The 26,330-nt window shown below is 42.7% G+C and overlaps 2 protein-coding genes across 5 annotated transcripts in view; both read left to right on the top strand.

Annotated features, from left to right (window-relative positions):
* LOC149170728 (Metallopeptidase M24 family protein) overlaps positions 1 to 26,330 on the top strand; it is a 446,763-nt gene that overhangs the window by 270,020 nt on the left and 150,413 nt on the right. The window lies entirely within an intron of this gene.
* On the top strand, positions 14,724 to 17,959 carry LOC149170729 (uncharacterized). The gene is made up of 2 exons (XM_089427342.1): positions 14,724 to 17,537; positions 17,662 to 17,959. The coding sequence occupies exons 1-2, from the start codon at positions 15,333 to 15,335 to the stop codon at positions 17,854 to 17,856; spliced, it is 2,400 nt and encodes a 799-aa protein (XP_089283468.1). The 5' UTR covers positions 14,724 to 15,332; the 3' UTR covers positions 17,857 to 17,959.

Genomic DNA, 26,330 nt, shown 5'->3' with positions numbered 1-26,330 from the left:
TTTCATGAGCAAGAGATTTTATTTGTTAATGGCTCTCATTGAGAGCATTAGGATTTATCATTAGATTCAAAAAGTCAATGTCATGTATGAAAAACCCTTCTTGGGGAGATAATAATGTATATGAGTCTATGAAAATGTCTAGAAGCCCTCCAATGACAAGCACTAGTCCCCCTCTTGAAGTCAGCCTCAAAACAAAGATAAAACTCATGTCAGCTCACCTCAAATAGACACACCTATTCGGATATGCATAGGTCAGCTTATTTATGGGACCAACCACTATAAATAGGTGTGAAGGCACTTCACATTAGAACAGTTCAGAAGTTCAGATGTCTGAGAATTTTAGAGGCAGTAATAAGTTTGTATGCATCACAGGAAGGAACTCGGATGGAGAAGGGACAACGGGGTTCTCTCTATAGTTAACCACTGTTAAGGGAATTCAGATCCCTCTTATGATCATAGTGACAACAAGGGAGAATGGTCTCTGTATAGACCACAGTTCGGTGTCTTTGAAGTAGTCACAGTTCCGTATCATGACGAACCTACAGTTCAGTATTATGCCACAGTGATTCGGTATATCTCATAGTAAAGAAGCGTGATAAAGGTATAGGATGTTGTCTCACAGTCAACAAGTTCAGATAACTGGCAGTGACAAGTTCGAATGACAAGTATTTCGATATGGGAACTCGGATTGCACTGACAAGTATTTCAGTGCTGCTATATATTGATTTCTGGTAGCATCGAATGTGCTCTAAGTCTCAAAATTTGTAGGGAGGCTTAGACAGAAGCATTCTCCAATACCTAGAAATTGTTTTCGAAAATTCCATCTGGAGACAATTTTATTAAAATAATTAATTATTTTTAATGGGACCCTAAGTCTAAACTTATGAAATTAAAATAATTAATGGGTTAAATCTAAACTGTGGGTGAAACTTCTAGAAGGCAGAGATCAAGTCAATATGATCCTTGCCATTGATTAGAATCTAATCTGGGCTGTTGATTGATCAACGAGAGGATTATAAGAAGAGGCTTGATGGGCACTTAGAGAATACACACAAAGAAGATCAAAAGTTCGATTTTTTGAAGCAGAGCAGCTGCTGGAGAGATTTTCGATAGTGATCTTTTGTAGAGAGGGGCAGGGATAATATACGGTGAGGAGTCTTTTCCTAGGCTAGAGAGTACAAGGTAGAGAGGATAGAACGACATCCAGAGAGAGGCTGACACTGGCCCACATAGTGGCAGCGCAGAGCCTAGAGGGAGATCGAATTTCCTGTTGAGGAAATCAAGTTTCAGAAGCCGGGAGCCAGGGGGTGAGATAGGGAGGCTGGAAATCGAAGTTTCTGGGTAGCAGAGGATCAAAAGAGCAACGCAGTCCCCAGTAGAGGTGACGCAGAGATTGCATAGGGTGGACGCAGTTTTGCAGAGAAGCTGACGCAGAAGGGACGCAGAGCCTCTTTCCAGCGTGAGTAGGGTCAAATTCTTCCAGTGATAGGGTGAGAGCATCTCACTACTTGTTTTGTCCAGTTTTTCTCTATATAAGATAGCCAGTTGGGCATCCAACGAATTGTACTCAGAAATTACTACTGCTTAATAATAAAACCCTTAGAGCTGCTGCACCGGTTTTCTCGAATTGGGTTTTTCCAGTGACATCTGTCCAAAAAATAACTGTGTAGATGTGTTGTATTTCTTTCATGTTCAGTTTATTTTTTCTACTTGTAATTTAAATGGTGTAGACTCCAGTGTATTAGTTTCGCTATTTATTGTAAGAAACAATAAGTAACTTGATTTAGAAATTAACAAGTAGGAGAAACTTAATCAGTTGTTGCAGTAGTGATTCGGTATTCCGAATTTTCACATGGTATCAGAGGTGCCGGTGAAAGAAGAGAGCAGTGTCGGAAGAGCCCAGCGCTGAACAAAGTCGAAGTGTTGCATAGGCAACAAATCGAATCCCTTGAGGGTTTGTGCAGTTTAGGCCAGGAGGGCTAGATTTTCATGGTCAATCTCTCTCTGAGTGAGTCGACAGAGAGGTAAGATTTCCAGATCAAAATTTGTCAGTGACAGAGGGAGCACTGCAGCAGAAGCTTTAGCGAAGAGGGATTTTATGGTGGGAAGCAATTTTTGCATGCAGTTGCTGGGCAAAAATATGTCAGAGGGGAAGAGAGAAACACAGGGGAGGAAATTCTTCCTCAGAGGACTTCTAGCCAAGGAGTCTGAATTCTCACTAGCTGAGCAGCAACAGAGAGGGGCAGATCTATAAGCTCTAGCAGGGCGTGCATAAGCCAGTCTAGCGCTGCGTAAAGGAGAGAGGAGGTTGTTTGACTTTTTCGATTGGCAGAGATGGAAGTCAGTGGACTGAGAGATCAGGATAGGTTGGATTGGGCATCCAAGTATTTGATCTGGAAGGAAAGGATGTCATGCCTTCTGGATGAACACTTTCTCAAAATCTATGTCGACAGCATGGTAGCTGAGTCCACGAATCCAAATCCGCTCAAGAAGTACAAGGGAGAAATGGCGAAAACAAAAAGAATGATCCTCGACGGAGTGAAGGATCATATAGTCTGTCACATTGCTGGCAAAAACACTTCCAAGGAGATGTGGGATGCATTGTCGATGCTTTATCAAGGATCTTCCGAGCAGCGGAAGATGTACTTAGAGCAGAAGATGAGATCTATGTAGATGCAGAAGGGGGAAGGCATTGATTCGTTCCTTGCAAAGCTTCAGGAGACCCAAGATGAGTTGGCAGCTGTGGGGTCAACACCTCAAGGTTCTGAGGTGGTAAGACTGGCGCTAAATTCAGTATCTCAGAAGTGGCAAGTCTTTGTCCATAGCATCCTGGGCAGGGCGACTTTGCCAAACTAGGATGAGATGTTGGAAGCTCTTAAGCAAGAGGAGCTGAGGAGGGACTTGGTCAAGTGTAAACTTGACGAAAGCAGCAACAGTGGGTCGAAGCCCAAGTAGAAGGAAGAGAATGCAACTCTCGCATCCAAGGGGTAGCAGGAGCAACGAAAGAAGAAGAAAGATGTTTCGAAGACCAAATGCTTCAGGTGTGGTGAATTCGGTCACTACGCAACAGAGTGTCCTCTCGGGAAGAAGGACAAAGATGAGAAGCATGATCCGAAAGTTGTAGCTGTGAAGATCGAGGAGGAGGAGCTTGCCATGACAGCCTAGGAATCTCCCGGAGGGAGATGGGGAGATTTAGAACTATAGTTCAAACCTCGCCATGTCAGCCCAGACATCTTGAGGAGGGAGATGGGGAGATTTAGAATTGTAGTTCGAAAGGACTGTAGTTGGGCAGGATGCTTGAGGAGCCCACATCTCAGGTCAATTCCTTGCTTTGGGAGCCCAAATCAGCAGTAGCAGGATGGACCAGGTCAGTTGATGTAGCGGAGTGTCGGAGTGACAATTGCAGTGGCTAGAAGCGCCAGAGGCTGAGCAACACATAGCTAGAGTTGACATTAGTGTAGTTGGCACAGAGCAGAGGTTAGTAGTAGCATAGAGGCTTCAGAGGGTCAACAGAGATACTAGCAGTAGTCAGACTCCAACAACGAGATGCATCATACTGAACACTTGTTCAGTAATTTGGGATGCCTTTCCATTGTTGATGTAATAGCAACAACAGTTGAAGAGGCAGTGCCAACAACAACAAGGATGCAAAATTGAGAGGGAGTTGCAGTACGAATGTAGTGTTGACAGTGGCAGGGTCAGCAACAGTATAGATGCAACATTTGCGCAGTAGTTGGTGGATAGGATGTCAGACATCAGCAGCACAGAAGGAGATGTTACAAAACAAAGTGATGCTTCAACAGGGTGCATTGCTAGAGCACATTCCTCGCTAAGAGGGAGTGTTGATTTCTGGTAGCATCGGATGTGCTCTAAGTCTCAAAATTTGCAGGGAGGCTTAGAAACATGCATTCTCCAATACCCACAAATTGTTTTGGGAAATTCCACTCGGAGACAATTTTATTAAAATAATTAATTATTTTTAATGGGAACCTAAGTCTAAACTTAGGAAATTAAAATAATTAATGGGTATTAATCTAAACTGTGGGTGAAACTTCTAGAAGAAGGTGGAGATCAAGTCAATATGATCCTAGCCATTGATTAGAATCTAATCTGGGCTGTTGATTGGTCAACGAGAGGATTATATGAAGAGGCTTGATGGGCACTTGAAGAATACCCACAAAGAAGATTAGAAGTTCGATTTTTTGAAGCAGAGCAGCTGCCGGAGAGATTTTTGTTAATGATCTTTTGTAGAGAGGGCATGGATAGTATCTAGTGAGGAGTCTTTTCCTAGGCCAGAGAGTACAAGGTAGAGAGGATAGAACGACGTCCAGAGAGAGGCTGATGTTGACCCACATAGAGCCTAGAGGGAGATCGAATTTCTTGTTGAGGAAATAGAGTTTCAGAAGTCGAGAGCTGGGGTGTGAAACCAAGAGATTGGAAATCGAAGTTTCTGGGCAGTAGAGGATCAAAAGGAAGAGCAACATGGTCCCCAACAGAGGTGACGTAGAGACTGCTTAGGGTTGATGCAGTTCTGCGTAGAGGCTGAGGCAGAAGGGATGCAAAGCCTCTTTCTAGTGAAATCAGGGTCAGATTCTTCCAATGATAGAGTGAGAGCATCTCACTACTTGTTTTGTCCAGTGTTTCTCTGTATAGGATAGCCAGTTGGGAATCCAACGAATTATACTAAGAAATTACTACTGCTTAATAATAAAATCCTCAGAGATGCTGCACTGGTTTTCCCACATTGGGTTTTTTTGGTGACATTTGTCCAAAAATAACTGTGTAGATGTGTTGTATTTCTTTCATGTTCAATTTCTTTTTTCCATGGTGTAGACTGCAGTTATTAGTTTCGCTATTTACTGTAGGAAACAGTGAGTAACTTGATTTAGAAATTAACAAGTAGGAGAAACTTAATCGGTTGCTGCAGAAGCGATTCGGGATTCCGAATTTCCACACTACAATGGTCACATTTTGGTGACACTACATTGATATATCTTGGTATGCATCTACAGTTCATTGAAGGTCAAAGAGGAAGAGGAGTCAAGAAGAAGAAAAGAGCAGAAGACAGAGAACTAGTGTCTTGGTCTTGGAGTGGCTAATAGGTCAAGGGTCTTGGTCTTGGTATTCGTCAATTGGAATCTCTATAAGAAGAATTTGTGCGGGTTTTCCTCTCAAAGAGTGAGAGGTTTTGGCCCTGGCTCATAGCCTACATTTTGTGTCTCTTGTGTATTTATTTTTATGCATCGGTAGCTGTTTGATGAAGAAGAACAACAATAACTTAATCAAAGAAAAGATCCTAATCTAATGAAGTAAAAGATACTTACAAGAAGTTACTAACTGAGAGAAATCACCTAAGTCTACTACCCTAGATTTTTCAACTTGGAATCAGAGTAAGGTGTCAAAGTCAAGGAAGGGCATCTTATCAAGGGACACTCAAGGATCGAATCTCGAGAAAGGCATCAGAGCAAGTTGAAGGATCTACATTGAAGAATCAAACCCTAGATCAAAGAAGGAAGTCTACTTCAAGAGAAGTCTTGGGATCATCAAATAATCAAGGCCAATGCCCTATCTCTACTCAAGGCAAATAGATCTACAAGTTAAGGCAATGAGAAGTCTACACCAACATAAGTTTTTGATCCTATAGTAACTATCAAAAGGCCACAAAGACCCTCATCAAGTTGAAGAGATCTACAAAGCAAGGTAGCCCAAAATATAGACATACAAGAGACACACTTTAAGGATATAGATCACGTCATCTTGGAAAAAGTCGAAACCCTAGAAACATTCATGATCTGCACTCATTCACCATTGAAAAGTCGAAGTATCTTGAAGACAAAGAAGCCTCCAACTAAAGCAAGAACCCTCGAGGAAGCATCAAGAGATCCTCATCAAATTGGCATCATCAAAGGAGAGCTAGATAAAAAGCGTTGTCATCATAAAAGGAACAATTTCCTTTTATTGAGGAAGGGATTTCATTTGGAAAAAGATCATCCAAAAGAAGCACTAATACATCTTCATCAACCACCATCAAAGGGATCAAGTTGAAGATTTCATCTTCACTTATTAAGTAAGTATCTTTTATTCTATAATCTAAATATGATAAAATGACTTTGCTTTTCAAGGAGATCTATAAGTTGGTTGGGTCATCAAACTTCCTTGCATGGAAAAGGAGGATAGACATAGTCCTCGAAGAAAGTGAAGTCATTGAGCATATCAATGGAAAGGTTTCATCTCTGTGAAAATTCTATCACTGCAACAATTGATTTACTTTTCCTACTTATTTAATCATAAGTTATTCATGAAATTACTTCAACAAACATTAAAATAAATACTGTTGCAGATATCACATCGTAATACAGAAACAAAAATATGCACACATTGACACAGTTATATTGGACTAATGTCCTCGGAAAAACCCAATGTAGGAAAATCGGTGCAGCAAGTGAGGATTTTATTATTTAACAATTTTCTTGTACAACAGGGTGCCAAATTGGTGTACCAACAGATAGACAAACTTCCAGCACTTTCTTAAACCCAACGTATGCCCTATTGACCTCTGCTACAGCCTGAAACCCTTTTCGTCAGCCTACTAAGGCTCTGCGCAACCTCTCTGGGCTTTTGCGTTACTCCTGTAGCCTCTGCGTGGATGACGCAGGCCCTTTTGGCTCTGCATAGCCTCTGTTGCCTTTGTGTGGCTTCCTCTTGCTCTGCATCTGCCTCTTCTGCGCTGATCTCCCATCTCTCTGTTCTGTACTCACTGCCTCCTGACTGCTCTCCAGACCACTGGTTCAATTTCTCAGCAAACCTCGCTCCAGAAATTGAACTGACTGGTCTCCCTCAGTGTGTTCTCCAAGTGCCCCTTAAGCCTCCTCTTATACTTTTTCTGTTGACATCTCAACGACCGAGTTTAAGTCCCTAATCAATGACTAAGATTAGATCTGGCTTGATCCATATCTTTTTGGACTATTCTAACACAGATTCATATTAATACACATTAATATTTTATTTTCCCTAAGTTTAGACTTAGGGACTCCATTGAAAATATTAATTATTTTAATATCTCCTGATTTGTTTAGAATCTGCCCAAACCCTTTCTGGGTATTGGAGATCTCATGTGCCCCAACCTCTCCACCAAATTTCGTGGCTAGAGCACATCCGATGCTACCCCAAATCAACAATCCCTCTTAGCGAGGACTGTGCTCTAGCAATACTCCTCACTGAGTATTACTCTGATCATCTGACATCGGTACCTGTGCTGATGCTAGGCCTCCCTGCCCAACATCCTCTGCATTGCTACATCTTGTACTGCTGCCCATGGTTCTGCCACTGCCACTGCTGCATCTGTACGACATCTCCCTCTGCATCCGTGCTGCCACTGGTCCTTTCTCCCAGCACTGCATTTGCACTGCACCTTCCTCTGCATCTGTGCTGCTGTTGGTCCTTTCTCCCAACACTGCATCTGCACTGCAACTCCCTCTGCATCTGTGCTGCTATTGGTCCTTTCTCCCAACACTGCATCTGCACTACAACTCCCTCTTCATTCGTGCTGCTAACACACTACTTCTGAAAGGGGTTCTTTACCATCCCCATCTTTTCCCTGAAGTAGTCAAATTTTGACTTTCCAAGGGCCTTGGTGAGGATATTTGCCACTTGTTCCCTTGTAGGAGTGTAGCTCAACTGTACAGCTCCACGTTGGACACAATCTCTGACAAAGTGACATCGGATATCAATATGCTTTGACCTATCATGAAATACTGGATTCTCAAAGAGTTTGATGCAACTCTGATTATCACACATGATCCTAGTCGCCCGCATATTTCTTCTGAATAGGTTTACCAGCAGTTTTCTAAGTCATATGGCCTCACACGAAGCTGTGCTTGCTGCCATATATTTTGCCTCAGATGAGCTCAGAGCCACAAACTTCTATTTCCTACTGCACCAGGAGGTTATCCCTGATCCAATGTTGAAACAGTACCCAAAGGTACGTTTTCGATCCACTGAACTTCCTGCCCAATCTACATCAGTAAATCCAGTCAAACTAATATCCTTACCTTTAGTGTACAAGAGCCCATAATCGACTGTTCCTTGTAAATACCTGAGAACGTGTTTGGCTGCTGCGCAATGTGCCCTCTTTGGTTCCACTGTGAACTGAATGAGGGTGCTGACAGTGTAGCAAATATCTGTCCTGGTATTGACTAGATACATCAGGGACCCTATGAGTTGTCGGTATAGGGTGGGATCGACATCCTTGTCTTCTGATGCATCAATCTTCTTCCAGTTGGTGATCATTGGCATAGCCATAGGTCTATAGTCTCCCATCCCGAACCTTTTCAGAATTTCTGTAGAATACCTTCCTTGCTCAAGGAAGATTTCTCCTTTCTGCTGCCAAACTTCCAACCTTAGAAAATAGTGCATTCGTCTTGTTGACCACTACCGGCCAACTACCCATGCAATACACCCCCTTTTTCTTTGCAAAAGGGGGTAGCACTTGATCAACATGTCCGTGCCATCCTGCAGTCATTAGCAGCTTGATCGATTTATGTTGTAAACCCAGTCTGCATATATGAAATGTAAATAATCTTAGCAGGAGTCGTGTATGTAAATTGCCTGGGTGGACCTAACTTTCTAATGATAATCTACGTCCCGGAAGGTTTTTCGTCTCATCGATCCATGATTGGCAGAGTTTTCCTTCAGCCTGACCCCAAAGTCGGGATGGATTTTGTCATTAGAATTTTAGGAGAATCCTAGTGTGTTAATCTGCTAGATTATAGTTGTGTCGCAGAAACTGGGCGGTTTATGAGGGTCTATGATAAAGGGGTTTTCCCCCTTAAGATGTAAATTGTAAAAGTCATGATGTAATGTGTCTTGAGGGTTGGAAAATGTTTTAAATCCCCTCATGAGTCCTAAGTCCTAGGTCCTAGGTGATGTTTCTAAAGGCTTAGTTCGATGATCCATTTAAGAAAATAAATAAAAATTAAAAAATTAAAAAAATTAAAAAAATGAAATAAATAAAAAATAATAAAAAATTATAAAATAAAGCGAAAACCCTAAATAATAAAATAATAATATTTTGAGTGAATGCATGCAAAATATTATTTTTAATAATAAGTTAACAATTTCGACGGATGAGATTAAGAGATGTCTTGATCCTCATCGACGGTTGAGATCATTTCGACGTGGATCACTCGAACTAGCCGTTGGGATAATTTCCTTTAAATAGGGTGCTAGGGGTCATTTCAGATCATTCGATCTGTGAGTCGTGTACTGAAGAAGCTCTCTTGTAATCTGTTTCTGGTTAATAAAAGAAGACTTTGGAGTCCAAATCTAGCTGGTGTTACTCTCTGGAAGTGCTGTGAGCTAATTTAGTTTCTGCATATTTTATTTTTCAGCCATTAATAATAGCTTATTGTAGAGTATTGTGAGCACAGGTATCTTGTTCACTTGCTAGGGTTTGAGTGATGTTAGGGTTTCTGAAGTAATGGTAGGTATCTCCATTACTTTTGGGATCTAGCAGCATTTTTGCCCTCTTTACTGATGGTTGTTCTGAGCTGTGTAGAAAACCCTTACCGAAGAAGATTGGTGGGCATTTGGGGAAGTTCTCGGCTGAACCAGCCAACTCCCGCAAGCATTTTTCTTGCTGAGCCCAATTGGATTTGATCCTGGGTCTATCATTTAGTTTTTTTTTTTTCTAATTTACATGAGAGATTTTCTGAAGTTCTTCACAGTAAAATCTGAAATTTTCGATAATATTTTCTGTTATTATGGCTAAATCTCGCTGTTAAGGGGCCAAAATTTGTAAATTAATCAAGCTGATCTAGGGTTTCAAATTTTTGCTTTATACAGTTTTTATTAGGGTTTTGTTTCCTTGCAATTGCAGGTATAGGGTTTTTCTTCAGGGGCTTACCAAATATAAATTTGTGAGGAGTTTCACTGTTTTCTGGGCAGTCGGCTTGCCTGTTCACGCATATTATTACCCTGTGCTCGCTGCTCTTCAATGTAGTCTCACTTCTATTTACCTCAGCAGCCTGCCATTTTCCCACACCCATCCGAAAGCAAAATCGTTTAAGGCATCTCTGAGATTGGGCGAGAATCGCATTGTTCTGTTATGAGTATCAGCTGTTCGTCGATATCATCTTGCATGTCCATTTCAGACGTCACGGGGCTGCACATCCATCTGCGCATTTCTTTTTAAAAACCTCGCACTCCCTCACCATTACCTGCGAAGATTCATTCCTGTGTTGACTGCCTTATTTCAGTTAGCGTCGGCATATTTTCAGATGCGATAACAGGAAAAGGAAAGAGCGGCTTTGAACGAGACAGCGTGGATAAAACACGCGGACGGGTCAAGCGATTCATGAGTTTTGGTGAGGTAACAGAACCGATCGTTCCATTTACAAGCGCCCAGATTTCTGGATGTGCGATAGATATACATCGAATTTGTCAGATTGAACCAAAACGGTGGAAGACCCTGTCATGATCAACGCAGCCTGAAAGTCTTATCAAGTGTCGGCTGGGAAAGAAGCTGTGGCCCCTTGCTGCTGTCGGATACCTGTAAAACAGCGAGAGGAGAGTGAGTTTCATTTTGCCCATACGTTTTCCGCCGTCTGCTATCGAAATGACCAGGTGAAACATCAAACGAATTTTCCATTGTTTTTGTCATATGCGCAGGTATACACTTTGTTCCATTTCGATCAGTTTTATTGCGTAGTTTTGTTTGGTTTGGATTATTTTTAGTGTAGCATGTATCATATATTTTCGATAGTTTAATTCTCAATTTTATGATATAGAACATTCACGTGGTCATGTTTTAGTTTTTGATTAGGGTTTAGTCATAATTCAAACTTTATCATTTTTAGATTTTAGTTTTTAAAATTAGATTTAAATTTAGTTTTATTTTATTTTTTATTTTAAATTTAAAAAAAAGAAAAAAGATTCATTTATAATTTTTTTTTATTTTTAGGCTTTACGTTTAGTTTTAATATAGTTGAGTTTTAGATTAAATTTAAATTTAGATTTTTTTAAAATTTTTTTTTAGGCTTTGTTTAAAGTTTATAAATAAAAATTCATAAAAATGGATTTTAGGGTTTTAGCTTTAGTTTTAGATTTTAAAATTTTGAATTGTATTTTATTCAGATTTTAATTTAGTTTTAATTTTACTTAAAAAAAAATAAAATTGAAAAAGCATAAAAAATTTTAAAATATTGTGGAAATTTTCTTTTTGCCAGATCTAGTTACATCTTTTATGCTGAGATTTAAATTTTCAAGTCTGGACACGAATATGATATCTGGTTAATGATTTATGATTCTTGTGGTGGTTTAAAGCATTCATCTCTTCAAAATTCTCAGTTGCTGGATATCGTTTTGGTCATTCTAAGAGCATTGTGAGTTTAACTGATATCTTGCGACGACAAATGATTGCTGTTCACGGTTTGTGTTTCTATATCATCTAACAAGTAATCGTTTTAACAAACAATCTCTTAAGGCACTGGTCTGCTAAATTAATCAAATCCTTTTAGTGCTTTTCATATCGTGTCTCCCAACCAACTGGTCGACAGTTGGTCTTCGTCACATCATAGGGTCTACCCCCCTTAGCCGCGGGAGACAGGCTTAAACGGAGAGATCGGGGATCAGAGTGACAGCCCCCGGTCTGAGCGTTGTCGTGTCAATCTGCGCGACAACACGTCCCAGATCCTTCATATCGAACTCTGTGGCTAGATTCTTCTTGTAGTCTTCAATGAGTCTGGATGATCCTGTCAGGAAGAGATCATCCACATATAATACTAAGATAAGTGGCTCGCTCTCTACGACTAGATAGTAGAGATTCGCATCCGCGTCACTCTTGACAAACCCCATCTTCTGCAAGTAGCCATTTATTCGACCATACCACGCTCTTGGTGCCTGCTTTAGCCCATACAAGGCTTTCTTCAGTCTGCATACATGAGACTTCTCATGAGTTTCAAAGTCCTCTGGTTGTTCAATGTATACTTCTTCTTCTATTACCCTGTTCAGAAATGCCGTCCTGACATCCATCTGATGGATCTCCCATCCCATCCTGGCTGTAAGAGATATCACGGTCCTAATAGATGTATACCTAGCTACTGGGGCGAAGGTTTCCTCATAGTCAATCCCTTCCTTTTGAGCATACCCCTTAGCCACAAACTAGGCCTTGTATTTTCAATACTGCCATCCGCAACATATTTAATCTTGTAGATCCATCTTGAACCTACCACAGATCTGTCTTGAGGCCTTCACACCACCTCCTAGACGTCGTTTACCATTATGGAGTTATACTCCTCCACCATTGCATCTAGCCAGACTTGATGCTGAGCTGCCTCGTTGAAGCTGGTAGGCTCTCCATCCTGAGCTATTAATGCCTGATACTTGTCTGGATGTTTTCACTCCTTTTTACTGTTCCTTGGCTCTCCGATGAAGTTCTCTGCATCACGCAGAATCTGACGAAGTTCCCTGCTGGTTCCTCCTCTGCCAACAGGTGCTTCTATTTGCTCCCCTTCCTCATCCTGAGAATCTTCCTGATCTGAGGAAGGATTCTTCACTTCCGTTGGTTGAAGAGGCATGACCAACGGATCCTCTTTCGACTATTCCTTGGAATGCATTTCACGAGATCTTCTGAAAGCTCTGTCCTCCATGAACTTTACATCTCGTCATACTAGTACCTTCCTTCTCCTTGGAAGATAGATTCCTGTATGCCTTAGAGTTCTCGCTATTTCCTGCGAGATACCCCTTTTCTGCAGTCTGATACAACTTCTTCCTCTTTTCTTTGGGTATGCGACAATATGCCAAACTCCCAAATATCCTGAAATGACTCACTTCAGGTGTCTTCCCAGTGAAGACTTTCTCTGGAGTAATCTTGCCCAATGCCCGATGAGGAGTCTTGTTCTAAACGTAGACAGCTGTGTTTCATGCTTCTGCCCATAGGAATTTTGGCATATCCTGATCATACAACATGGCCCTAGCTGCTTCTACAATAGTCCTGTTTTTCCTTTCTGCCACCCCATTCTGCTCCGGATTGTAGGGAGCTGTCCACTCTCTTCTGATGCCCTCCTTAGCGCAAAAATCAGTGAAGTACTTATCGAGATATTCTCCATCGTTATTTGAGTGCAAGACTTTTATTTTCTTACCTGTCAAATTCTCCACTAGAGCCTTGAACTCCTTGAATCAACTGAAAACCTAATCCTTGGTTTTCAAAAAATAGATCCAAGTTTTCCTTGAGTGGTCATCAATGAAATTAAGGAAATACTCGGCACCATTGAGAGCTTTGACGGACATAGGTCTGAAGATATCTAAGTGTATCAATCCTAGTATACTCTTGGCCCTGTAGTTTCTCCCAGGAAATGCCGCCTTGACATACTTTCCTAGAGCACATCCCCTGCATACATCATCTTGTTCCATACTCAGATCCGGAACTCCTGTTGCAGTGCTCCTAAGAATTCTCAGAGCTCCATGGTGCAAGTGACCCATCCTTCGGTGCCATAGTTCGTTGAAGTCTTTGTCCCCATGACTCCCTATTAGTGCCATCGGAGATTCTAGTTGTAATCTATACAACCGATTACTTTTGATCCCGATCTGCACTTTCTTTTTCCAGCTCAGGTGTTTGACGTATACCTTTTCCTTGATGAAGTAGACGTCATAGCCCTTGCCTTGTAGTTGTGACACGGAAAGTAAGTTCATCCCCAATCCTGGCAGATGCAGCACATTTGTGGCACAAAACTGCTCTCCTGATTCTGTCTGAAAGACTATGGTACCCTTTCTTATTGGAGTACACTTTGCATTGTTCCCCATGGTGATCTGAAAGTTCATCTTCACTTCTTGATATTTTGAGAAACACTCCTTGATTCCCATCATATGCCACGAGGCTCCATTGTCTATATACCATACTTCTGATGATGTAGCACTAGTCATGCACGCCACTTATTCTTCCAACCTGGAAGCCAACATGGAGGAATCGAAATCTCTCTCTCTTGTGCAATCCTCTGAAAATCTGCGTGAGTCCCCTGAGGTGGATGCCTCTGCATCATGGTCTCGACCCACTGTTATTTTTATCACTTTGAGTTTCCTGGTCACTATATCATTTGGACGTGTTTGGTTGGAGTTTGCTTGGGTTTGAGGGATATCCCAGAAATGGGATATTACAATGGTATCAGAGCATAGATCTGGCTCAGCCCGTGGAGCTAGCAATCTATGACACCGGGGGAAAAGCTTTACATCTGTTACAGAGGTAGGAGATACAGAGACACTGGGTGTAGGTTGGAGAACACCTACGGAGAGGGAGACTGTGTTTGGGTGGTGGACACAGAACAGGAGGAGCTTGTGGTGAACGCAGAACAGGAGGAGCCTGTGGTGGACGCAAAGCAGGAGGATCCGATGGCAGATGATGATGGGAAGAAATTTGCAGACATGCTCCTCAAATCAGTGCAGGATCTGTCGAGGCAGATCGAGGTGATGGGGCAGAGATTCACGACGGTGGAGGCTAGACAGCGTGAGAGCCCACGAGTTTTCCAGGTTTGAGAGGGATCGGGTGCATCTCACCATTTGCTGGAGCAAGGTGCCACTTAGCGTGATACTACTCAGCAGGTGGCCTCACATGCCCCTATACCAGGGTTGCAGGAATCGCCCCCCCCCCCGGAGGATCCAAACCCGGAACCGCGGATCGGAGCGAACCGTCCCGGAATCCAATTTGGAAGCGCGATTCGGAGGAGGAGGTGGCGCGGTTCCGGAATTTAAATGCGATTCCTGCCTTTTGGGTTGCGGCCACCCCGGAACCGCGGATCGGAGGGCGGTTCGGGCACGGGGTGGCGCCACGCTTCCGGCCCGGAACCGCACGCCACCCGCACGCCACCCAGGCGATTCCGGAAGCAACCCCGCGGCCTCCTTTTTTTTAATTTATTTTTTTTAAATTTGTTTTAATATGTGACTTAACTAGCATGAGGGGGTGGGTTAGGTTAGTTTAGGGTGAGTCTAGGGTGACTTTAGAAAAGAATAAAGCCCCCATTCTCTTCTCATTTTCTCACTTTGAGTTTATGAGAGTTGGAGAAGAGAAGAGAGGAGAGGAGAAGAGAAGAGAGGAAAGGAGAGGAGAAGAGAGGAGAGCTTGGAGGAGTGAAGAAGGAGGAGCTAGGAGAAGGAGGAGGAGCTTGGAGCAAGAGCTTGGAGGACTTCATCTACAAGAGCTAAAGAGGTAAGTTCAAACCCCAAACTCCCTTGTTTTTTTGAAAAAAAAATTGTATTTTTCTCCTCCCTCTCCTACTCTTTCCCATTGTTTCTACTTGCTCCTTTATTTACAGGTTGTCCACCACCTATATCCATATTCCAAGATGGTGTTCTTTTGGCTTCTATGTATCATTCCACTCTTGGTTTTAATGATGGCAAGGGTGAGGAATAGAGGGGAAGAGGAAGGGGATGAACTTGGTCCTAATAGTAGTGACCCAATGTATGATGAGGAGGAAGGGTTTGAAGAGGAAGGGGATGAACTTGAAGAGGACACTGAAGCACAAGATGGGAAAGGTACATCAAATCCCTTGTGGAACTATGTGACCAAACTTGAAGGGGGAAAGGGTGGTGGATCTTACAAATGGATGTGCCCTCATGATTGTCATGGAGGAAAACCATATACGGGTTCATATACCCGTCTGAGGAGGCATTTTTGTGGGGTGCTAGAGAGTGATGAAAAAAAGGGTTCTGTGGGGGTAGCCATTTGCCCAAAAATTTCAAGTGAACAAAGACAAAAATACATCAAAATAGAGATGGCTGCACAACAAAAAAACAAGAAACAAAAAACTCATTCAGAATCAAGTGCAACCTCTAAATTTGGTAGTTGCCCATCTCCTTATGGTACTTCTGCAACCTCTGGAGGTAGAAAAACAATAGGGGATTTCCTTAATGTTACTGGGAGGGATGATGTGGATGGAAAGGTAGTCCGTTTTCTTTGTGCTTGCGGTGTACCATTCAATGTGCTTCGCTCTCCCTATTGGCATGACATGGTAAAGGCCATCAATGAAGCCCCAAAAGGATACAAGGCCCCCAACTATGAGAAAGCTAGAACAGTGTTATTAGAAAGAGAAAAAGCTAAGGTTCAAAGAGCTGTGACACGTTTTACACATGAGTGGGTGGATTATGGGGTATCCATTGTATCAGATGGGTGGACAAATATTAGAAACCAACATTTGATAAATGTTCTTGGTGTTTCTTCTAAGGGTGCAGTATTTATTGCATGTCATGACTCCTCCTCCATCAGTGCAACTGCACAAAACATTGCAGATCTCCTATTGAAATCAATCAAAGATGTTGGTCCGAATAATGTGGTTCAAGTGATCACAGATAATGCAGCAAATTGTAAGGCAGCAGGAAAATTTATTGAGCGTACTCATCCACACATCTTTTGGTCTGGGTGCCTGGTTCACACATTGAACCTTTTGATGCATGATATTGTGAAACACAAAGAATGTGGGTGGATTGCTGAGGTTTACAGGAAAGGGAAGCAGCTCATTAAATTCATCACAGGGCATACAAGGGTAAACTACTTCTATGGCACTTACTCCAAGTTGCAATTGCTTAAAATTGCAAAGACAAGATTTGCTAGTTATTACCTCACCTTTAGGCGGCTAGTGAAGGTGAGACAAGCTTTAACTAATCTGGTGTGTGCTGAAACATGGGATGAAATTAACCAGTGTACAGATGGTGCTACTGCTAATGTAGTCAAGGACACTGTTCTTGACACTTACTTTTGGTCACAGGTTAAATATGTTTTGCAATTCACCAAACCAATTTATTACATGATCAAGTTTGCAGATTCAGATCGACCAGTAATTGGGGAGGTGTATGAGCAAATGGATAGCATGTTGGGGCAGATTAAAGACATTGTTGAGCCTAGAGATACCACCTTGTACAATTATATTCGTGAAGTGGTGGAAAAGCGATGGGATATGCTAAATGTTCCATTGCATGCATTAGCATATGTTTTGACACCTAGGTACTATCATCCATCATGGCTTTCAAAACCAGCACCTGGGGGGGGAAGCAGGAAAAAACCACACCAAGATAAAGAGGTTCACGAAAAATATATGGCTGCATTGAGTAGATTAATCCCTGATAATGAGGAGGCTGCATTGGTACGGAGACAGGTGAGCAACTATACGCTCAACACTGGTCCATTTGGGAGCATGCATTCAATTGAAGATCGAGAGCATTTTTCTGCTCTTGAGTGGTGGAACATGCATGGAGGGCCTACTCCACTTCTACAGAGTTTGGCATTGCGGGTGCTATCACAGGTGGTAAACACTTCTTCTGCAGAGAGGTGTTGGAGCTCTTATTCTTTCATCCACAGTGTTAAAAGGAACAGGTTGAGTTTAGATCGGGCAGAGAGCTTGGTTTATGTTCATTACAACTTGCGATTGTTGTCCCATTACTGTGAAGATGCAAAGTCTAATAAAGACTTGTTGACTTGGGACAAGCATCCAGAGGAGCCCAATTTGGAGGATGGAGTGTTGCAACTAGAGCAATTAGAGGATGCTCTTATCCAGGTATGTCCATTGTGGTATGAATTTTCCAATTTTCCCTTATAAAGCATTTCTCTAATTCATGTTTTTAATTTTTTTGTTAACTAGTGTTTTTTTTTTTTTGCATGAATTTTTTGAGCGATTCTAGGATGATGATGACCGTGTTGATATGCCACCACCCCCACCCCCATCTGGTCCTAGGTTCCATGGTTCAACACCAACAGCAGGGGGTTCTTCTTCATCAGTTCCAGTGCCACGACTTACACAGGGACCATCTTCTTCATTGCCACCACGTGGAGGCACGCCATCACGTTCTATTCGTGGTGGAAGGAGGAGAGATTAGTAGATATATTCACAATCTACTTCTTTTTGTCATAGTCTATAGATTACTCATTAGACTTGTAGACTTGTGAATTTGAATTTTGAACCTTTTTGGCTTGGCGGTGACCAAGTTGACATATTTTGTAAACATTATTATTTGAATTTTGGACATGACAAATGTTGACAGTTGCTCACTTGCTAGATAAATCATAATATGCTCTATGTTTTATGTTTTATAATATGCTTAAATGTTTTATGTTTTATAATATGCTTAAAAATTTGATGTATGTTTGTAATAGCTAGAATATAGATGATTGTTGTACATACTAGTAACTACAATGGAATCATGGATGCCATATCTATCTTGATTTATGCAAAAATATGCATGTTTTCATGTCTTCTACAATTAATTTGGTATTTGGGATGTTTGTTTTGAGTATAAATGCAAAAAAATATATAAAAATATATATATATATAGCAGACGCTTCCGCGGACGCTTCGCTCCCTAGATTTTTGGAAAATGACGCTTCCGCGCTTCGCGCTTCCGCTTCGCGCTTCCGCTTCGCTCCCGCTTCGTGCAACATTGCCCTATACGCTCTACCATGCCCACTTTCCTAGAAGCAGATACGGGGGCCGGAGCACAGCCTGAAGCTCCTTTCGCACGAGAGGTTGTATTCTATATACGACAAGGAGATGCTGGCCATCATGCATGCATTGGCCAAGTTCCGGTAGTATTTAGTGGGTAACAGGTTCCGGGTGAGGACTGATCACAACAGCCTTAGGTTCTTTTTGGAGCATAAGCAACTACAGGAGAGGCAGCAGAAGTGGATCAGTAAGATCCAAGCATACGACTTTGACATTGAGTATGTCAAAGGTAAGAACAATGTGGTAGCAGATGCCCTTTCACGTAGACCAGCCACATTGTCTCTTGTGAGCTTGGACGCAAACTGGAGGGCTCGACTCTTAATAGAGTACTCCAAGGACAGATTTGCATGTGAGGTTCTGGATGGGTACTACAGGGACCGGATCTTCTTGACTGAGAGATCTCAACTCAAGAAGAAGATACTTCAGGCGTCACATGATTCACCATTGGCAGGCCATCAGGGGTTTACCAAAACCTATAGGGCCATTAGAGAGAGGTTCTCATGGAAGGGCCTCAAGGAGGACGTACTCCAGCATATCCAGGAGTGCAAAGTTTGCTAGAGGAACAAGGGGGAGATGAGCCATTCCGTAGGGTTATTGCAGCCTCTTCCCATTTCGGAGGGAAATGTGAGTGTATTTTGATGGACTTCATCATAGGGTTGCCCATGGCACAGGGCAAGGATTGCATCTTTGTCGTCGTTGATCGATTGACGAAGTACTCACACTTTTTCGCCATATCCGCACACTACACAGCAGCACAGGTGGCCGAGCTGTTCTTCAGAGAGATCTTCAGGTTACATGGTCTTCCCTAGACCATCACCAGTGACAGAGATAGCCGTTTCATGGCCGGATTTTGGCAGGAGCTTTTCCGGTTGGTGGGGACGGAGTTGACACCGAGTACCAGTTATCACCCACAGACAAACGGGCTGACAGAAATAGTTAACAAGTGGCTGGAGGGCTACCTACGTAACTATGTCAGTGGGCAACAGCGAGCATGATTGAAGTGGCTGCATCTGGGGGAGTACTGCTACAACACTACACATCACATGTCCATCGGTATGTCACCATTCTATGCTTTGTATGGATATCATCCTTTATCTTTTGCTGACGTGATGTTTGGTGCTAGCAAGGCTCCGAGAGCGAAGATATGGATCCAAGAGAGTCAGGATATTCTCAGAGCTCTCAAGGATAATATGGCTACAACGCAGAACCAGCAGACACTGTATGCTGACAGGGGTCTGGTGGAGAGACAGTTTGAGGTAGGGGACTTGGTCTACCTACGAATATAGCCACACCGACAGTCATCACTGAAGCAGAAGGGGGGCTGAAAAGCTCAAGCCCCACTTTTATGGGCCATAAAGGGTGATACGTAGGATTGGACAGGCTGCGTATGAGTTGGAGCTACTCCAAGGCAGCAAGATTCATAACGTCTTTCATGTATCATGCCTGAAGAAGGCATTGGGCAGCATGTGACAGTGACAGATGAGCTACCACCCACGGATGATGAGGGGCATTTGGTGTTGCAGCCAAAGGCTATTATTGATACCAGCGAGAGGTAGCTACGAAGCAAGACAGTCCGGGAATTCTTGGTGAGGTGGAAGAATTTACCGGATGAGGATGCCACTTGGGAGAGTGAGAAAATTTTGTAGCATCTATCACTTCAGTTGCTTGAGGACAAGCAACATGTTACCGGGGGAGACTGTAATATTCCTAATTAGCCATGGCTAATTGGAATATTCTATTTTGCTCAATTTTGCCTTCTATAGTTATTTATAAATAAAAAAGGTGAGGAAAAGGGGGGACATAACTCACCTTTAGAATAAAGTCACTTCCTAGTAGCACAACGTTGTGACTTAAAGGGGAGCCAAGGGTGCCAAAGGACCACGCAGAGATGGGGCCCACGCAGACACTGGGAGGGACTGCGCAGATGGAAAGGAACATGTGGAAGGAAAGGGACTGCGTTGGAGGAGGTGGGCCTTGGGGTTGAGAGAGGCCAACGCTATAAAGGAGAGGGGAGCCTCCTCATTTTGTCATTCGATTATTTGCATTTGAGCTAATCACTTCGACTTAGAGCACGCTGGCTGTTTAGCTGGTCTACAGCACTGTTTAGTGCATCGAGTGTCTCTGTTCGGAGATCTCACCCTTAGCCCTGGGGGACTTCGAGTGCCTGCTCGGGCAAGGTAGTTTTCAACAGTCTTTTGCAGGAGGATTGATCTTTGGAGGGAGGAGGAACTGAGCGTTTGGATAACTGCGCAGTCTTGAGAGAGGGACGCAGTTCTTTTGGTGGGAGCTCCGGATTGAGGGTTTTGCAGAGGATTTGAGTTGGGAGATTGAGCAGAGGATCAACCCTTGCTTTTTGGAGGATTTTGGCAGAGTTTCAGGTGGAGTTTTGGAGGATTCTATTCAGTGGCAGTGCAGAGCCTTGAGGGACAACGTAGATCCCCAAGGGGGTGATTTTCGGGTTCGGCTATTTCAGAAAAGCTTTCTGGGTTTTTTTGGGTTTCTTGAGTAGAGTATGATTCCAGAGTTTCAACATTTTCTGAGGAGGGGAACAACCCCAAATCCTCATTTCATTTCCAGTAGTGGCAATAACACGACAGTTCTCCAGCAGCTTGGACACAGTTCAGAGAGAGGCCATTCCTTTGCTATTCTGAGTGTATTTCTTCACTTGCCTTGTTCAAGTCGAGGTGCTACCTGTCTGGTTACCTCTTGTACTCTTTCCATTACTTAGTATAATAAAATGGCTTAGCATTTCTCTCTGCATTTGTTGAGTATCTGCTTGTATTTCATGTTCACATTATTATATGTTGTACCACTGTTATTTTTATCACTTTGAGTTTCCCGGTCACTATATCATTTGGACGTGTTTGGTTGGAGTTTGCTTGGGTTTGTGGGATATGCCAGAAACGGGATATTACAGTGGTATGAGAGCATAGATCTGGTTCAGCGTGTGGAGCTAGCAATCTATGACACCGGGGGAAAAGCCTTACATCTGTTACAGAGGTAGGAGATACAGAGACACTGGGCGTAGGTTGGAGAACACCTATGGAGAGGGAGACTGTGTTTGGGTGGTGGACACAGAATAGGAGGAGCCTGTGGTGAACGCAGAACAGGAGGAGCCTGTGGTGGACGCAGAGCAGGAGGATCCGATGGCAGATGATGATGGGAAGAAATTTGTAGACATGCTCCTCAAATCAGTGCGGGATCTGTTGAGGCAGATCGAGGTGATGGGGCAAAGATTCACGGCGGTGGAGGTTAGACAGCATGAGAGCCCACGAGTTTTCCAGGTTGGAGAGGGATCGGGTGCATCTGACCATTTGCCGGAGCAGGGTGCCACTGAGCGTGATACTAAGGAGGTGGCCTCACATGCCCCTATATTCTTTACCATGCCCACTTTCCTAGGAGTAGATACGGGGGCTAGAGCACAGTCGGAAGCTCCTTTTGCACGAGAGGTTGTATTCTATATACGACAAGGAGATGTTGGCCATCATGCATGCATTGGCCAAGTTCCGGCAGTATTTAGTGGGTAACAGGTTCAGGGTGAGGACTGATCACAACAACCTCAGGTTCTTTTTGGAGCAGAAGCAGCTACAGGAGAGGTAGCAGAAGTGGATCAGTAAGATCCAAGCATATGACTTTGACATTGAGTATGTCAAAGGTAAGAACAACGTGGTAGCAGTTGCCCTTTCACGTAGACTAGCGACGTTGTCTCTTATGAGCTTGGACGTAGACTGGAGGGCTCAACTCTTAGTAGAGTACTCCAAGGACAGATTTGCATGTGAGGTTCTGGATGGGCAGGTGGCGAATGACAGGTATAGGGTGGTCGATGAGATCATCTACTACAGGGACCAGATCTTCTTGACTGAGAGATCTCAGCTCAAGAAGAAGATACTTCAGGCATCACATGATTCACCATTGGCAGGCCATCAGGGGTTTATCAAAACCTATAGGGCCATTAGAGAGAGGTTCTCATGGAAGGGCCTCAAGGAGGACGTACTCTAGCATATATGGGAGTGCGAAGTTTGCCAGAGGAACAAGGGGGAGATGAGCCATCCCGTAGGGTTATTGCAGTCTCTTCCCATTCCGGAGGGGAAATGGGAGTGTATTTCGATGGACTTCATCATAGGGTTGCCCATGGTACAGGGCAATCATTGCATCTTTGTCGTCGTTGATCGTTTGACGAAGTACTCACACGTTTTCGCCATATCCGCACACTACATAGCAACATAGGTGGCCGAGTTGTTCTTCAGAGAGATCTTCAGGTTACACGGTCTTCCCAAGACCATCACCAGTGATAGGGATAGCCGTTTCATGGGCGGATTTTTGCAGGAGCTTTTCCGTTTGCTGGGGACGGAGTTGACACCGAGTACCAGTGATCACCCATAGACGGACAGGCAGACATAAATAGTTAACAAGTGGCTAGAGGGCTACTTGCGTAACTATGTCAGTGGGCAGCAGCGAGCATGGCTGAAGTGGCTGCATCTAGGGGAGTACTGCTACAACACTACACATCATATGTCCATCGGTATGTCACCATTCTATGCTTTGTATGGATATCATCCGTTATCTTTTGTTGACATGATGTTTGGTGCTAGCAAGGCTCCGAGAGCCAAGTTATGGATCCAAGAGAGTCAGGATATTCTCCGAGCTCTCAAGGATAATATGGCTACAACGCAGAACCAGCAGACGCTGTATGCTGACAGGGGTTGGGTGGAGAGACAGTTTGAGGTAGGGGACTTGGTCTACCTATGATTACAGCCATACCGACAGTCGTTACTGAAGTAGAAGGGGGCTGAAAAGCTCAAGCCCTGCTTTTATGGGCCATACAGGGTGATACGCAGGATTGGACAGGTTGCGTATGAGTTGGAGCTGTCCCAGGACAGCAAGATTCATAACGTCATTCATGTATCATGGCTGAAGAAGGCATTGGGACAACATGTGAGAGTGACAGATGAGCTACCGCCCACGGATGATGAGGGGCATTTGGTGTTGCAGCCAGAGGCTATTATTGATACCAGGGAGAGGCAGCTACAGAGCAGGATGGTCCGGGAATTCTTGGTGAGGTGGAAAAATTTACCGGATGAGGATGCCACTTGGGAGAGTGAGAAAATTTTGTAGCATCCATCACTTCAGTTGCTTGAGGACAAGCAACATTTTTCCGGGGGAGACTATAATATTCCTAATTAGCCATGGCTAATTGGAATATTCTATTTTGCTCAATTTTGCCTTCTATAGTTATTTATAAATAAAAAAGGTGAGGAAAAGGGAGGACACAACTCATCTTTAGAATAAAGTCACTTCCTAGTAGCACAATGTTGTGACTTAAAGGGGAGCCAAGGGGGCCAAAGGACCACGCAGAGATGGGGTCCACGCAGATGTTTGGAGGGACTGCGCAGATGGAAAGGAACACGTGGCAAGAAAGGGACTGCGTTGGAGGAGGTGGGCCTTGTGATTGAGAGAGGCCAACGCTATAAAGGAGAGGGGAGTCTCCTCATTTTGTCATTCGATTATGTGCATTTGAGCTAGTCACTTCGACTTGGAGCACGCTGGCTATTTAACTGGTTTGCAGCACTATTTAGTGCATCGAGTGTCTTTGTTCGGAGATCTCACCCTTAGCCTCGGGGGACTTTGAGGGCCTGCTCGGGCAAGGTAGTTTTCGGCAGTCTTTTGCAGGAGGATTGATGTTTGGAGGGAGGAGGAACTGAGGAGTTTTGATAACTGTGCAGTCTTGAGAGAGGGACGTAGTTCTTTGGGTGGGAGGTCCGGATTGAGGGTTTTGCGGAGGATTTGAGCTGGGAGATTGAGCAAGTGATCAGCCCTTGCATATTGGAGGATTTTGCAGAGTTTCAGGTGGAGTTTTGGAGGATTCTATTCAGTGGCAGCGCAGAGACTTGAGGGACAATGTAGATCCCTAAGGGGGTGATTTTCGGGGGTCGACTATTTCAAAAAAGCTTTCTGGGTTTTTCTGGGTTTCTCGAGTAGAGTCTGATTCCAGAGTTTCAACATTTTCTGAGGAGGGGAACAGCCCCAAATCTTCATTTGATTTCAAGCAGTGGCAACAGCACGACAGTTCTCCTGTAGCTTGGACACAGTTCAGAGAGAGGCCATTCCTTTGCTATTCCTGAGTGTATTTCTTCACTTGCCTTGTGCAAGTCGAGGTGCTACCTATCTGATCACCTCTTGTACTCTTTCCATTACTTAGTATAATAAAATGGCTTAGCATTTCTCTCTGCATTTGTTGAGTATCTGCTTATATTTCATGTTCACATTATTATATGTTGTACCACTGTTATTTTTATCACTTTGAGCTTCCTGGCCACTATATCATTTGGACGTGTTTGGTTGGAGTTTGCTTGGGTTTGTGGGATATCCCAGAAACGGGATATTACACTCATTGAGAAACAAAATCTGCCAAAGCCTTGGTCTATGCAACAAAATTAGTTAAACAACAAAATGGAATAAGAAAATAAGCGCAAGTAACTCCAATAATCCAATGGAAACCAGATATATAAATAATATATTTTATTAGATGACACATGTGAAGGGAACAAATAATGTTACCATTCCCTCTCTATGGGATGGGTTCTTGGCTATCCTCAATGTTTTTAGCTTTTGTAGAGTCTTTCTCCTCTATAATGTGTAAAACCCAGCAAACAAAATGTTTGAGCTCAATGAGAACTCAAATGGAAAAGAAAATGGTGTGCGACAATGATAATAATCAGAGCTGCAATAGTGAGTGCAACAATGAAAATGATCGAAAGTGAAGAATGAATGTAAAACCCTTCAATTTATAACAAAATATTAGGTTATTCTCGAATAATGGAAAATAATAAAATATTATTAACCAAATTCTAGAATTAACCATTTGGAATATTTTATTATATTTGGTTGGAGGGAAAAAGTATTTATATTGGTTAAATACTTTTATTTAGAAATAATAAATAAATAAATGATTTATTTATCATCTCAAGGAATGTGGTTAAGGAATAATAAACAAATAATGATTTATTTAAGTATTCCTAGGGGATTTAGTCAAACTTGACAAGGAATAATAACTAAATAATGATTAATTAATTATTCCTAGAGAAAAATAAGAAAAATAATGATTTATCTATTTATTTCTCATGTCTGGGTCAAATATGACAAGGAATATTAGTTAAACAATGGTTTAATTAATTCTTTCTAGAAGATAACTAAATAAATAATGATTCATTTAATTATTCTTCATGTGTTTAATCAAAAATAACTGAACAAATGTGGTTTATTAAATAATTTCTTATAGTGAAATCAATTTTACTATGGTAAAATTGGCCCTACATGGTGTACTTCAATCCATCTAGTAAGTTATGGCTAGATGATCAATTTTTGGTAATAATAGATTGTGCACCAACGTACAAGTGTTAGGAGCAAAACATATGACTGAAGTACATTGTAAGGATGCAATCACTGGACACCGAAGGGGAGTCAGAGAGAGAGAGAGAGACCAATGGAGCTGAATCAAAAGAGGATAGTGACTGAAGGGCCGAGACCAACTAACTGATGTAATGGTGAAAGGCCTCTGACGAATCAGCAATGGAGAAACTCCTACAAGGGTAGCGAAACGCTTCAGTCTCGACGGCAACAATGTTGAAGAAACTTTGATGGCCAAAAGCTGGGATCAGACGTGGCTCTGATACCAAATGAAGCAAACAAAGTTCATACTTCTCGTTAAATACTCCATAAGACTTGGAATATAAAGATATCCATTGATGATACAAAAATCATATATTACAAATGTATGAAGAATGATGATTTAATGAGAATGAGGGTCCTGTATATATAGCTAGGTAAGTACCTTTTCATGAACAGTTATGT

The sequence above is a fragment of the Pinus tabuliformis genome, chromosome 4_2, assembly GCF_031772625.1.
Source record: "Pinus tabuliformis cultivar Carrire ecotype Pingquan chromosome 4_2, CPIR1, whole genome shotgun sequence".
Lineage (NCBI taxonomy): Eukaryota > Viridiplantae > Streptophyta > Pinopsida > Pinales > Pinaceae > Pinus > Pinus tabuliformis.
The sequence above is the reverse complement of the archived record's forward strand: the minus strand, read 5'-3'. Positions and strand labels throughout refer to the sequence as shown.

Excerpts from the sequence above, each read along its gene's own strand:
- LOC149170729 (XM_089427342.1), top strand. The coding sequence starts at position 15,333 with ATGGTGTTCTTTTGGCTTCTATGTATCATTCCACTCTTGGTTTTAATG. Across the intron at positions 17,538-17,661 it reads TAGAGGATGCTCTTATCCAG|GATGATGATGACCGTGTTGA; the intron begins GTATGTCCATTG and ends GAGCGATTCTAG.